Consider the following 14668-nt stretch of genomic DNA (forward strand, 5'->3'; position numbering starts at 1 on the left):
TGGCATGTTTTATTGTTCTCATGAGTAGCTGTCCTAGTGCTTTGTAATGTGTAAAAACAGCAGTTCTAGACTACATTTTCAAAGAATCAGTTTTCTGTATTCAGGCATATTCTCCTCTAGGAGTGTGTTTTTGGAGCCACTAAATTCATGTTCTCTGTTTATATACACAGTCCCTGTTTTCGGTGGAGAACTTTGTCCATTACATGACTGTGTCCTTGGAAATGCTGATGAATGAGGTAATTCCTGAGATTTGGTCAGATAAATTATTTTTTACATTTCAAATTGAAACTGAACTGGTCAAAAGTGGAAGTGAAGACTTACACAAAATATGTTTCAAATAAGTCAAAGAATCTTGAAGTTTTTGCAAAAATATTAAGCAGCACAAATTTTTACATCATTATTAATAGGAATAAGAAATGTTTCTTGAGCGTCAAATTAGCATAATATAATCATTTCTAAAGACACAGAAGACTGGAATAATGCTGATGGAAAAACATCTTTACCATCACATGAATAAATCAATATTTTAAAATATATTAACAAAGAAAAGGTTATTTTGTATTGTAACAATATTTAACATAATTACTGTTTGTACTGTATTTGTGATCAAATTATTGAAGCCCATTTTTCAAACATTTTAATGTACCTTTGCAGGTTCCTCGAATGATAGTGAACGTGGTCCAGATACTGCCCATGGAGACCCTGAGGGAGGTGCAGAAGCCCACGCCAGGATGTCTGCTCCAAAGGTACAGGAAATTAAATAAAGCTTTTATTAAACTTAATCGAACGAAGAGAGAAAGCATACGCAATATGCAATGCATATCTTGCATCATGTCAAATTCAAGTCAAAACGTTCACGTATAACAACATCCAGCCTGTTTTGCTCAAAATAGTTGACATGATTTCTTTATTCTTTCAGTGCTGCAGGATCATTTCTCTCCTTATCCTATGCTCTGATCTCTCCAGGTCATTCTGCTCCTGTCTGGTAAAGCCAGCTGCGGGATCTGCTGATCTGAAGGAGCTGGTTGGAGTCAACCTAGAATTCCAGGTGTGTTCGTTTTCACAATTATCGACACAATTATATTATCAATCTGTAATTCGCAGAGGCTGAATGGCATTGCTTTTGTCTCAGAAAGCACTGGAGCAGCTCTTGCACGCTGACCGCTTCTTTAAGAATGACTTTGCGGTAGTTTTGCAGCCATTTCTGAAACACGCAGATCCTCCAAGGCTCCCGGTGAGTAGAGACCAGCTAACTATAATTTGTATATATTATATATTATAATTTGTGCCACTTTGCTGGTGGTTTTAAAAAGGACAGTTTCCATTCAAATGTAAATGTGCTGTTTATAATTTTCGACTTTATTTATCTCTGATTAGAATGGGAAGATTGATATGAGCTTTTTTACTCCGGACTGTTTCCACTTCACCATGAAAGGACATGAGGAATTAGCCAAGGGACTGTGGAACAACATGGTAACATAATATAATATAACAAAACGTAACATAACATAACAACATAAAAAAAAAAATAATAATATATAAAAATTAAAATATAAATAAAATACTAAATATGACATAAAATAAAGAATAAAATGTAATATAAAATCAAAAAATTAAATTTAAAATAAAGAATAATTTAAAATATGTAGAAGATAAATAAATGAAAAGTAATATACTCTCTCTATATATATATATATATATATATATATATATATATATATATATATATATATATATATATATATATATATATATATATATATATATGTAGTACAACCTCTGATCATATGCCACTGCCATACAGGCACAGTATGTCATTTTAAAATTAAATCTTTTCTCCCATTTCTTGTTTGGCAAGTTTCAACCTGAGGGGGAGAAGTTCATGGTGGAGAGCTTTTCAAACCCTATTGAGCTCATTTGCCCCCCTGTGGTAAGAAATGATTATCAATGTCATTTTCCTATGCTATTATGTTAATGTGATGTGTTGGACTGCCTTGCTAATTCGACTATAACGTGCTTTAAATGTCTTTCATGCTCAAACGGACAAATTCCAGAGTCATCCGTACATTTACACCAGACCCAGTGCTGCAAAGTCAGGCACATCACTTCCTGAGAGGCCCCAGTCAGCTGGCATCAGACTAACTGTTCTCCACCTCATCTTGGCTTTCCTTCCACTGTGGTTGGCTGTTAATCTGGCCTCCTTGTAGGACATCCATATGGAGTATCATGGTACATCACGTCTGCCCACCCAATGTTCTGCTTGTGCTTAATATTGCTTTGAACCATTGAGGATCTATTCCGAAACTTGAGCCACTGCAGAATGGTTTATGACGAAAGTGATAACGAGGGAGTAAAAGATAAACAACGAGTTATCAAAAATGAACAGGAAATCAGAGTTGGCAAAATATGAAGACTTGCTTACATTCAATATCATATTTAATTGCTTTGTAGAGTTTATGCAATGGAAACGGGGATGTTAAAACCTCAGAATATAAAAATATATGCTAATGTGATGACCTTTTCTGATATACCCAACCAAAATAGCACGAGAGCAGGTGCAAAGCCACTTTTAGCTCGGTGTAATGCTGCTATAATTCATTTAGGTACGAAAGGTAACTGTGTAAGCTAATTCCGGATGGTTTGAATAAAAACGGCCAGAGGTTATAACATAAACACATTAAGCCTAGAATTGAATGTTGACTGAGAACAGCTGTTTTGCTTCTGAGAGCATGGTGAAAAGTAAACTGTTTGAGAGCTGCTTAATGCCCACAGTAATAAGATAATCGCTTTGGATGCTGCAACATGAGAAGTGCTTTTGGTCTTCTCAAATAAAGCTTTCAGAAGGGGTATTTACCCGTTTTCCTTCCATTTGTTTTTTTTCTTTGAAAGTAATTTTTATTTATTTACTATATGCCTTTTCTATACAGCTGAAGGTTCTTCGTGGTTTTTTGAATGAATACTTCTATTACCAGTCAAAGAACCCATCTTTATAGTTGTGATCAGCAGTTCTTGGAAACAACCAAACAAATAAACAAGAATCATTTATATAAACTATAGCAATGCAATTATATTGGTGGTTTCTTCACATTTCTGTAATAAATATGTTCATGTTTTGTCAGTCTGTTTGATTCTGTCTTCATTTGTCCAAACGTAGCTAGGCGCTGCATATTCATTAGTATTATCATCATTCAAAGTAGATGCGTTTTGACCCACTTCATACCTCAGAACTGTCAGTGAATTGCTAATATTAGCCTGTTTTAAAGCCTTTTTAAAATAAGTACACAACAAAGAAACTGTCATGCAGGTTTTTATATTTTGCCACTGGAAGTAATGTCATTAATTCACTAAGCTGTTGTTTTTCTATCCCTGAGATCACAAGAGTGAATTGAAAAATTAGTTTCCTTATCCGTTTACATTAAACAAATTCGCAGTTATGCACTATGGTTTAGGAACACTAATATTTTTGAGTCTTATAGTTGTATACTATAATAGATTTATTTACTTTCCTGTATTGACAGCTAATTCATCGTCTAATATCAATAATGAAGATTTCTCAGGATATGAGGTTATTTAATTTATTTATTTGTTTACTTTTTGCACACTCTGAGCTTTTTTTTTTTTATAGTTTTTACATTTTAAAAAAGTAATTGCTTAAGTTCTGAGAAACTTCTTTTCATAGCTGATTTATTATCGTGATTTGAAATGAATGAACTCAATCACAAAAACAAGCATTTATTTCAAAAATGATAACTTTTTATTATCATAACCCTTACAAGGTTTTGGTAGGTGAGTGAAACTTTTTAGTTCCACATAAGTATGTTGTCCTCTGGGCATTTCTGGGAAAGTAGTTAAGCAAATTGCTCATTTTGTCCAACCATGTACATTATAAAATAAATCTGATTTCCACGCATGAAAGTTTTGAATATATTTCCACAGGGGGAAAAAAAGTAGAAGTTATGCATTTGATATAACTGAATTACTTGGAAAAAAAATAATAATGCAAAACCCAAGAGCAAATGTGACACATGGTATGTATTTTTGTGTCAATTTAAAACCGATTCAAACAAGGAACCATAAACTCTTTCCTCTCTGCAGGAAATTAGATGCAATACCTCACAACCACATACTCGTCCTTACTGACTGTTCGATTTTCATTCAATTGTAGCTTGTCCAGAATAGAAAAATAGCATTATCTTCTCATTACAAATCAATGGTCAACATGTTTGCTGCTTCGAATTTCTTGCTTTCCTGCAAACGTATCTGTTTAACTCAATATCATTTTCCCCAACAGAGGTAAAATGTTTAAACAGCCGCCTCTAATATTCACATTATCAGAGCCCACTAGGGTAGAGCATTGTTTTCTGTGTCACCTATGAATAATGTGATAAATGAATGGCTTGTCGAGATGGACAAAGAGTGCCTGATAAATTGTTTTCATGAGATGCAAGGACATTTATTCATGTGTTGCCAGTAATGAAGGGAGCATATTTACATCAAAGCAACCTATTAAAACATAAAAGAATAAGCGCTGAACAAATAACTCAGCAGGAACATGTGATCAGATTTCAATGTGAATTGAAAACCTACACAACATGCAGAGGAGCTGTAGTAAAAGTTGTGTAGTGCGTAACTGCTCGACGCTCTCCCACATCTAATAATCTGCTTCCTGCTCACATTCACTCTCTTTCATCCCTGCCTCTCTCTTTCTAATGCATCTTTACTGTGCTCAATAAATTATTTGCTTGGGATAATCACATATGGTTCCCCCGAGGTCCATCATTTACTGTCTTTGCCAATGTTTAATGCAGTCCCTTTCTAATTGAATTACTTTCTGTTTTGAATAGCATGCGCTACTGACCGACTTCTGTTTGGTATTCAACTCAGAGATTCATGCCAAAAAGCCTGCCTTTCGTTTTGCTTTTTAAAAACTAAATGACCACCATTTGATGTTTTTCGTTTACTTTAATATTTTACTGTACGGACATTTTAGTGGTAATCACGACCTGCTTGTGCTCAAATCCATTTTATTTTAGTAATGCATGTAATCCTGATGTAACCTCATAATCAATAAGTCAACTGTGAGGATGATATATGTGCGTTTACCAATGCATATTATATTTTGGGCATGCCCTAGATTATAACATTTGCATTAAACCGAATACTGCTACTGCTTTGTTTTGAAATGCCTAGAAATGTCTTTAGAAAAGGGTGATGTGATGCTTTTGCTTGCCTGTACAAAATATGGAATACCCCAATTATCGAATAGAATTCTGCTACTTATAGCCTTTAATATGTAATATGTGTGTTAGGCTATTACTAGTATAAATAGATTGAAATAGTTCAACAAATGTATGAAATTAAACCCAAATTAAAGCAGTTGTTCACATACATGCATGCATATATTAATATCATCATAATTATTATTAACTTTTTTTCTTAATTTATTAGATGGTAAACTAAGCAGCTATACTTCACACTGATGTCATTTCCTCTTCATCAAGTCTTCTATATAAAGGCGGCATCGCTGCGGTAGCGAGTAGTGACATTGAGGCATTGTGATACGCCGAAACAAGTAAGAGCAGGCGCCTTATGCGCATAATGCATCCATAAATCAGCGAGCGTTTTCGTTCACTCCGAGGCGAGGAAAGTACAGGCGTCCGTTCGCTTTCCGCCGGCACGACGGCTCGTCACTTTTAAACGGAACGGTTGCCTGCGCTTCGCATCACGAAGATGATCGCACGAGGATGCGCCGTTCTCGTGCTGCTGGTGAATTTCGGTAAGTGTGCAAGATGCACGAATAATCACGTAACGCGTTAAGTTACTGTGGGAATACTTAAAGGAATTTGGATGAAGAACTGATTCCGTCGACCGCACACTAGCCGACATGTGAGCTGTGCCGCGTCTCTGTCAGCACCAAGGACAGCGGGTAACACACTTGTGAGGAGCACAAAAGGATTTCACACTTGACATTTGTCCACGTAATCTCGTTTACGGCGTTAATAATGCTTAGCGTTTTAGTAGCGACTCGTCTTCGAGGTTTCGCATTTGCAAACCCAGGGTTACATATGTATAGCCGTTAACATTAATTAGACAAATACAGCAGGAACCGCTTGTTTGCTGCATCCGCGTAAATCTCCTCTCCACGTAGATCCAGCCTGTTTGTGCTATAACTACAAAACTACAAAAATAATAACGCGTCCCTTAACGCGTTTCCCGTCGTTGCTGGGCATTTTAACGGTCTCCCTTAGATTACAAACAGCGCGTGAAAGTTTCTGCGACTTACAAAGAACATGAATATTTAATGAGCTGAGCACCGAAGCAGCTTATGATTGGTTGTCTGTTGCTAAACGACTCGCGCGCGCCGTCGGTTCTTATCCAAAATATTAAACTTCGCCTTGTTTTTTTTGCTTTCTCCCTTTTTCCAGCCTTCTCCGTACCTCTCTCCCCAGGTCACATGGACGATAAGGACGTGAAGGTATGAGTTGATAAACCACTGTTTGGCGAATATTTTTTTGCTGTTGTCGTTTTAGGTTTCGCCACTGCTCGGTATTACTTTAAAGGCGTGTTTGGAGCAGCCTTTTGCGACATAAGGATGCACAGAATGGCAGCAGCCATATAGTCCATGTTGTCAGGAAGTGTGGAGGAAAGCAGCATAAGTGAGACAGTGACTCAACAACACGATTTCAGCCTAGTGACAGCTGGTGCCATGTGTGCTTACTCAGAGGAGGCTACCGACTACAAATGACTGCAAACTGTGCTTTTAAACGACAGTATGCTGAACTGAATTTAAACTTTAATTGAAGTTGGGTTGCGCATTGGCATTGTCGAATTGCAAACAGATGTAGTTCTCGGTGAAATGATAACGCCATTTCAGCAACACTTTGGCCTTACTGAGGGAGGCTTTTTTTTCCCTGACAGCAGAGAAATGTTTGACTTTGGGGGAATGTGGAGCCAAACAAATCGCAGAGACGGGTGAGAGGGATGAAAGCACTGAGGAGGAAATGACATTGATTGAAAGTGAAATGTAAGACAGTAAGGATGGCTAGATATGGGGGGGGTTTCGAGATATTGTTGGCGTGCTGCATCTGTGTCCTCTGTCACATTGATCTCACGAGTGCATGGAGTCCATATAGACGCACTACCCTTTAAAAACAAGGATGCATTACTTTTACTAAAAGCATATTTGAAAGATTTCTGAAAGATCATGTTACGCTGAAGATGAAGTAATGGCTACTGACAATTCGGCTTTGCCATCTCGGGTATAAATTCCATTTTAAAATTCAAATGGAAATATTATTTTCAATTGTAATATTTCACAGTATTACTCTTTTTACAGTATTCTTGATCAATTAAATGCAGCCTTGGTGAACACAAGAGATGTCTTTCTGAAACATTCCTTACCTAAAATTTACAAAACAGCTTAAAAATGTCGCACCATCTCCTAACCCAATCGTCTCTGTCTTTGTGTAGGTGATGAAGTGTATTGTGGAAGTAATAGCAGATGCCCTGTCCAAGCCTCATCCCATCCCAGTCTCCCAGGACTGCCTCGAAACCCTCAGCGCTGGTGAGTGTCTGCATTAGTGACAGCAGGACTTCTATTATTTCCATATATTTAGCTGTACTTCCTCCCTATCATCAGCAGTGACCTTCCCGATATGATCAATATATGCTGTCATTGCTGCTGTGACTGCACGTTTCTGAAAGTTAATATAGCAAAGTAATGAATGACATTAGCACCCGAGACATAGGGTGAAGGTTTGCCGTGCACTGTTCAGTCACAGTCGCATGGTCTCTTTTTTTCCTTGATACTTTAATAGTTGGAAAATCAATCATTCTATTAGCAAGGCAGGTACTGTTACTGAGATAATGCTTACAACAGTGAAATCAAACACTCTGTGAGAGGCTTACACAATGAGTCTAGGACAAAAAAAACTGAAGGACAGAGACTGATAAGTTGTGAAAAGCAGAATTTCAAGACACTGTAAGGACCTTCATATTTTTAACAGGAAAAGTGCTATACTAAAAACTATTAGTTTTTTTAAATGGAATATAAATGATTATATTATATTTTAGAATAGATAATATGATATAATAGTAAGACTATTATTCTAAAATTAATTGAAACATTTAATTTTAATAAAATGTATTTCTTTTTAAAAAAAAGTTAAAACGATCATTTTTATATTTAAAAAAATATATATATATAATATATATAAAATTAAACCGTTTTAATCCTCTTCAAACGGACAAAACAATAATAGGCAGACAAGCAGAACAAAAATCACACGTGTAAACGTTGGCAATCAAACAAACTGAATACAAAAACACAGGACTTAAATATACAACGTAATTAGACTAAATTAACAAGAAACAGCTGAAGATGATAAAGGCAATTAACTAAAGTAGGTCACACAGAACACATGGCACACGACAAAAACAACAACAAAAGAGGCCAAAGACGTGAAAATATAAATCACCTTATATACTGTAGTGTTAACCATCTTATAATTCATAGCAAAAGGGACACTCAAGATTCTGTTTAAATATTATTAATATTATTAATGCACATTATTAATGAATAGTTCAAATAAGTTTGTGCATTAAAATTGTATTGTTAAAAGACATACAGTTAGTAACTGTAAAATATACAGAAGTTTAAATACAGTAAATTACACCTATACCTGAAACAAAAATAAAATCATAACTAATAATTTAGTTGAAATAAAATACATGTTAACTGAAATTAAATAAAATATCTAAAAAAAAAAATTTTTTTTTCTTTTAAATTTAATGTAAACACAATCAACTAAAAATACTAAAAATGACAAAATACTTTTAAATTACTAAAACGAAAATGTACTTTTAAAAACTAAAAATGTAAAGTAAAAACATATTAAAAAATAATAATGTCTCAGTGATAAAATGAGACTGATACACAAACAACAAAATGCCATTTCCTAATGCTTGTCCATTACACGTCAATTCTGCACAGCAGTATTCTGCCAACTACAGTTGTAAGTTTTGTACCATAACTTTAACAGATTATGAAGAAGCTTGGCAGAGAAATGAGACGACAGACATTTTTGGAGAGAAAGTAAGAAGTAGAGTGAATAGCTTTGCCACTGAGTGAGCAGCCGACTCTGCATGCACTCTTTGTCGGTCAGCAGAAAAGGAAAAGCTTGACTCAACGTTAATTCAAGGCAATTCTCTCCTCTCCCCCTCTTTATTGCTTTCCCTTTCTCTCTTCTCTCTCAGCGGTCCTGATGATTAATAGTGCTGCTCAGTAGAAGGCAGTAAATTTCAGGGCAATTAATGCAAATAATGTAAAAATAAAGAAAAAGTGCTGACTGCTAAAAATACTGGTTGGAGTTTGGAGCTGTGCATGAGATGTACCTTGTGTTTTCCAGATGACAGGCTTGTGAGCATCCTGCGCCACCGCAACTTTCTCCATGAGATGCAAGATATCGCTGCAGAGGGTAAGAGGCAGATGCTTCAGATTTGATTGGGACAGCATGAACTAACTCGGCTTCCTATGGAGAAGCGCTAATGGCGGCAGAATGACAGTTGGGTGCTAATGGCTTTTTTGGCAGCAGTGGGTCATTTGAAATGTAGAGCAGAGAATTGTGTAACACTGCTGATGAACTCTGAAAGAGAATCCATACATTCTGTTTTATTGCCAAGAAGCTGCCATGTCTGCTTGTGACCATTTCCCCACCAAACTGTTTCTTAGGAGCCAATGAAAGAGCACAGAAACACCCAGGAGATGCACCTGAACATGTGACTAGCCTCTCTAAAGACACAATGAAAACTGCAGGTGAGATTAATCCACTTCTTAATTGCCACGGTACATGCTAGTCTGCTACATCTTTATTTATTTATTTACATTCCCATACGGAAATGTTATATATGACAGTGGTATTGCTGTATATGTTACATATATGCCTACATTTTTATTTATAAGAATATGTTATATTATAAGAGTTTATTTGCGAAAACAGATAACTCCAGATTTTGTATTATTTAAATTTTTTTTTTATTTAATTATGTTTTATTGTGGTGGTTTTTGGGTTATTTTTGAACAAAAAAAGAAACAATGACAACCGTGAACAAAAATGAACAAAAAAAAAAAAAACGAACAAAAAAACAATGACAACTGCAGATTGACTGAGAATAAAAAAAAAAAAAAATATATATATATATATATATATATATATATATATATATATATATATATATATATATATATATATATATATTTATATACTTAATTTGTGTATACGTTGTTTTATTATTATATATTTTTTATATGTATGCTTATAAATTTATGCAAGAGAAGAAAAATGACAGATTTTTCTAATCTTAGAATAAATTCTGTGGGGAAAAACAAAAACGATGCTTTGATTTAGCATTGCTTGTCACTCTTCAAACGGTAGTAGACAGTCATTCAGTGCTCTCAAAGCACATTTTAGTGTGAAGCACTGTGTTCTGCTCTATAGTGCTGCACTTAGCAGCATTCTGACAGAATCAGGGCAGAGGGCATCTGTCTCTTCTAGTGTTTCTTGTTGGTGAAAATGCACACTACCAGTGGTACAATATCGAGATTGTAAAATGTTTTATTCCTATCACCCTGAACTTTGGTCTTGGATATGTCGTATCTCAAGTCTGTGGGCACAAGCGTGTGGGTGCTACATATCATTCTGTATTTATAATGCCAAGTAAAACTCTTGATTGGTTTTTAAACTACCTCTTAATTTGTGAGTGGGTTGTCTGCGTATTTTGCTGTGCATTTAATTTGACGTCATTCTAAACCTTGAAAATGGTGTCATCTATTTCTATGATCTGCTTGCATTGCAATTAAACTTATTAAGCTGCGTCAGTCTATATATGGTCAGTCTGCTGAACTTTTTCCTGAGGTTAACATGTTTTGAACACTGTGCTGCTGTGGTCAGACAAATAGTTTCAAAGAAAACTGTCTGTTCCACAGCCTTGCACTTTCATTAAAAGCCATTGTAGCAAAATTCCTCACAGGTGTTAATGTTGCATAATTACAATTTCTTTTTTATTTAAATAATGCAAATCTAGCATCTAACCTCAGTGTAACCTGTCACCATCCCGCAGATGATCAGTCAATGTTGGTTGCCTTGGATAAACCAAAAGAAGATGCCGAGAAGAGAGGAGCAGGAGAGGAGAGCTTAGGGGGGAGTGAGGAGACAGAGCAGGAGTCTCAAAAACCCAACCAGATTGCTGAGGAAGAGGAGCGTGAGGAACACGAGAGTCCCAGCAATCACATTTCCAACTCCATAAACCCAGAGCAGAAGAGAGAGTCACAGGAGGAGGAAGAGAATAAACAAGAGGAGAAGAAACACTCCAGCTTGGAAAAGGAGAAGGAAAATGAACCAGCTCACCCTAAAGATGGTAATGATGAAAGCGATCATTTAAGTTGAAACCCTTATTCAGTACGATATGATGTAACAAGTAATATTCGGACTCTAGATGAGGCGTAAGGATGCGTTATTACAGTGTCCTGGGACCTCTTAAAATTTAGGGATCTCCTGCTGTTATGCTTGTGGCTCGATACCTGGAAACAAGCCACGGCAGATATAAAATTTATAGATGAATAGTGCCTGAATGTGTGCCAGAAACTACTGCCATGATGTAAAATACAAAAAGAAATACAAAATGAAATATATCACTTGTTTTATGTTCCCATATATATATTTGTTTTTAAGATTTTTTATTTAGTCATTCATTTCAGGATTTAGGTGACACAGATAGCGCTGAATGTTTTTAATTCAATACAAAGAACAAAGAACCAGCTCATAAGAATTTGTTTGTGAATCGGACTATACTGATTGTGCTGCATGGTTTTGATTTATTACAAAGAACAGGCTTATAATCGCCAATTGTTCGTGAATCAGTTAACACTGGTAACCAATGTACATTTTAGATCCACTAAAAATAACAGACTCGTAACAATCGTGAAATAGACACTCGCTATTCATTTGATATAAGTTACATAACTCAGGTCGAATGTGATTTCTTGATTGTGAGTTATAATGTCTATAATATCAATATTATATCAATATTTTTACTTAGCTCTAGTCATGCAACTGTCATTTCTTTTGATTTGAGTTCTAGTGTGTTTTTCTCCTCTTTGTGGCTTTTCATCTATTATTAGTATTATTTTGCCATTACATAATACATCTGTAACATGAATGGCCTCAAAGAATCATAATATATCCATGATCAGATGTGTACAGCTTTAAGCCCAGCAGAAAAACACATAGCCATAGTGCTCCTACTAACAAATTGTCACCTCTCCTACACCTCTTCAGTCAACAGCAACATAATCACTACGATTCGAAAGTGTGACTGTGAGTAACAGGGACGTCCAGAGAGAATTCATATAACAGGCAATTGCTTATTTCATTGAAGAAGTTGGGAATAACAGCAGGAGATTGCATCTAAGACACAACGAGGTTAAAACGGCACGGGAGGGAGGGATGGGGAATCAAGATTGATAGGGGAATTTAGCAGTGCTCCATGAACAGGCCGGTGTGACAGTGCCTCCATCTATGAAATGAAATCCACGCTGTGCTGTGGCCCTCTGAATCGATTCAATAATTGATGTTGGAGGCCATCCAGATCAGCCAGCTGCCTGTAGCTTGTTAAAAGTAGCTCTCAGATCTCAGAGGAACTTAGTGAAAAATGCCAGACATTTCAGGTGACTTTGCTTTAGCGTGTCTCTTAATAGAAACAATAATTTGGGAATCTGTGTTGATGAGTACAGGTAGAAGGACAGGGCAGGTGCTTGTGTTTCAGGATAAGAGGCGTTAGGCAGTGAGCTGTGTGCTGGCAAGAGAGAACATTTCATTTAGAAAAGTGCTGGGTTTGCTGAGGCTGCACTAAAGTAAATGTGCGTGTGTGTATAACAACGAGAGAGAAGAGACTGACAAAATAGAGAAGATAATATAATAATTATAAGTTTGTTCCCTGTTTATCTGAAGTGAAAACAGCCACAGATGATCATGAAGCAAATCCCGACGTAAAGCAACCCATCACGGAGGACAGCGAGCAGCACAAGGGAGCTGAAACAGAGAGAACACATTCAAAAGAAGAGCTGGAAGAAGAGGAGGGGAAGAAAAGAGAGGTCGGAGTGAAGCGCTGGAGTCGTGTGAGCAAACTGTCCCACAAGAGAGAAGAGGCAAGCCCAAAACTGGATGAGCACTGGGAAGAACCACACCACTCTAAGGAGCGAGAAGATCAGGAGGGAGAGCTGTGGAGGAGCCCGGAGGAGCAGGAGCTGCAGCTCATGGCACAAACTCAACCACAGGACAAACGAGACGAGGAGGGCAGCGGCAGCAGAAAGACAGGGGTAGGACACCTACACGGTTAAAACGCAAACACTACTCTTCTTCTGGTTTCTTTACATGCCTCTTTCAGTGAACAATGGTTTACAGAGACAATACTCAAAAAAAAGCAAAAAAAAAACTTTTTTCTGAATAAATGTAAAAATATGTATACAAAAACTATTTAATCAGTATATTGGAATGATTTCTGAAAGATCATGTGACATTACAAACTGGAGTAACGACTGCTGAAAATACAGCTGTAACATTACAGGAATTAATGACAGAATATTTACATTACATTTAAATTTAGTCATTTAGCAGATGCTTTTATCCAAATAATAAGTATAACAAGTTAAACACAGCAAGGTTTTTTTATTAATTGTATAATCGATAAAAATAAATCAGATGTAATACAAAAAGATTAGAAAAGCTAGTGTTAGTTTTTTTTTTTTTAAAGAAAACAAAGCACTAAAAGGATTAAGAATTAGAATAGAGAGTGCTAGGGTTAGAGGGTCAAATAAAGAATAGAACCGAATAGAGCAGTGATCCTAAATTCTTAATTTCAAAAAAATTATATATGGAAATATATAATTTGGTGAGCAAAATTGCCCCCAAACTTTTGAATGGTGGTGTACATGTAAATGTACTGTACAAAGTAATGGCCTGATTTTCTCTCTTCTGTCGTCAGGATGCTGAGATCGAAAGTCTGGCTGCCATTGAGTCTGAACTGGAGAGTGTGGCTCAGAAGCTTCATGATCTGAGACGAGGCTGAGCTGCTCCAGCTCATCTGCTCTTTCCACTTTGCCCTTCATCTCTCCTTCAGTAGAAAGGCATGTTAACTGGAGATGAGGCTCTCACCTTCTTGCTCAGTCCACAGCAGCGCAAGCTCTTATCTCAGCGCCGCAGATTCTCTGCTTATTCCCTCCATGTGTAAAATGAAACCTCAAAGCGACTTCTCTGGTGTCAGACATACAGCGGTCCCTTCACTTTTTTCTCCCAGCTCCTCCGCTTTGCTTTATTGTGCTTGCTTCCTGAAGAAATTTGGGCATTGAGTACATTTAATGTAAAATATTTGCTACTCAGAATTATCACACTAGCTCGAAATTTTAATATATGTAAGGATACATATCTGAAAGATTGTACCTGATATTATGGAGTCTTATGATCCATAGGCAATAATGTTTTTATTAGATATGGTGATGACTGTAATTAAAGGCTTTTTGGGTTTGAGGAAAACAAATAAAGATCAAAAAGATCAAAGTGTTTCGCGCTGAGTCTGAAGTAAACCTCAAGCGACCCAAAACCGATGCCAGTAC

At 36.4% G+C, this 14668-nt stretch overlaps 2 protein-coding genes across 3 annotated transcripts; both read left to right on the forward strand.

Moving 5' to 3' along the window:
- The first annotated feature begins 104 nt into the window (after positions 1–104).
- LOC122325227 (phospholipase B1, membrane-associated-like) lies at positions 105–3075 on the forward strand. 2 transcript variants are annotated; one of them, XM_043220189.1, is made up of 7 exons: positions 105–236; positions 655–746; positions 967–1048; positions 1133–1234; positions 1378–1473; positions 1859–1930; positions 2055–3075. In XM_043220189.1, exons 1-7 carry the CDS (start codon positions 204–206, stop codon positions 2205–2207), a joined length of 630 nt encoding a protein of 209 aa, XP_043076124.1. In that variant the 5' UTR covers positions 105–203; the 3' UTR covers positions 2208–3075. The 2 variants fall into 2 exon arrangements, with proteins under 2 accessions (XP_043076124.1, XP_043076125.1); XM_043220190.1 differs by having other exon boundaries at positions 195–236; positions 920–1048.
- A 2430-nt stretch (positions 3076–5505) lies between these two features.
- On the forward strand, positions 5506–14612 carry chga (chromogranin A). Its single transcript, XM_043219943.1, has 8 exons — positions 5506–5776; positions 6426–6475; positions 7471–7564; positions 9408–9476; positions 9731–9814; positions 11119–11415; positions 13008–13375; positions 14041–14612. Exons 1-8 carry the CDS (start codon positions 5731–5733, stop codon positions 14122–14124), a joined length of 1092 nt encoding a protein of 363 aa, XP_043075878.1. The 5' UTR covers positions 5506–5730; the 3' UTR covers positions 14125–14612.
- The last annotated feature ends 56 nt before the right edge of the window (positions 14613–14668 follow it).

This window comes from Puntigrus tetrazona, chromosome 20 (genome assembly GCF_018831695.1).
Source record: "Puntigrus tetrazona isolate hp1 chromosome 20, ASM1883169v1, whole genome shotgun sequence".
Taxonomy (NCBI): domain Eukaryota; kingdom Metazoa; phylum Chordata; class Actinopteri; order Cypriniformes; family Cyprinidae; genus Puntigrus; species Puntigrus tetrazona.

Excerpts from the sequence above, each read along its gene's own strand:
- chga (XM_043219943.1), top strand. The coding sequence starts at position 5,731 with ATGATCGCACGAGGATGCGCCGTTCTCGTGCTGCTGGTGAATTTCG. Across the intron at positions 7,565-9,407 it reads CCTCGAAACCCTCAGCGCTG|ATGACAGGCTTGTGAGCATC; the intron begins GTGAGTGTCTGC and ends TGTGTTTTCCAG. Across the intron at positions 13,376-14,040 it reads GCGGCAGCAGAAAGACAGGG|GATGCTGAGATCGAAAGTCT; the intron begins GTAGGACACCTA and ends TTCTGTCGTCAG.
- LOC122325227 (XM_043220189.1), top strand. The coding sequence starts at position 204 with ATGACTGTGTCCTTGGAAATGCTGATGAATGAG. Across the intron at positions 747-966 it reads CCAGGATGTCTGCTCCAAAG|GTCATTCTGCTCCTGTCTGG; the intron begins GTACAGGAAATT and ends TGATCTCTCCAG. Across the intron at positions 1,931-2,054 it reads AGCTCATTTGCCCCCCTGTG|AGTCATCCGTACATTTACAC; the intron begins GTAAGAAATGAT and ends GACAAATTCCAG.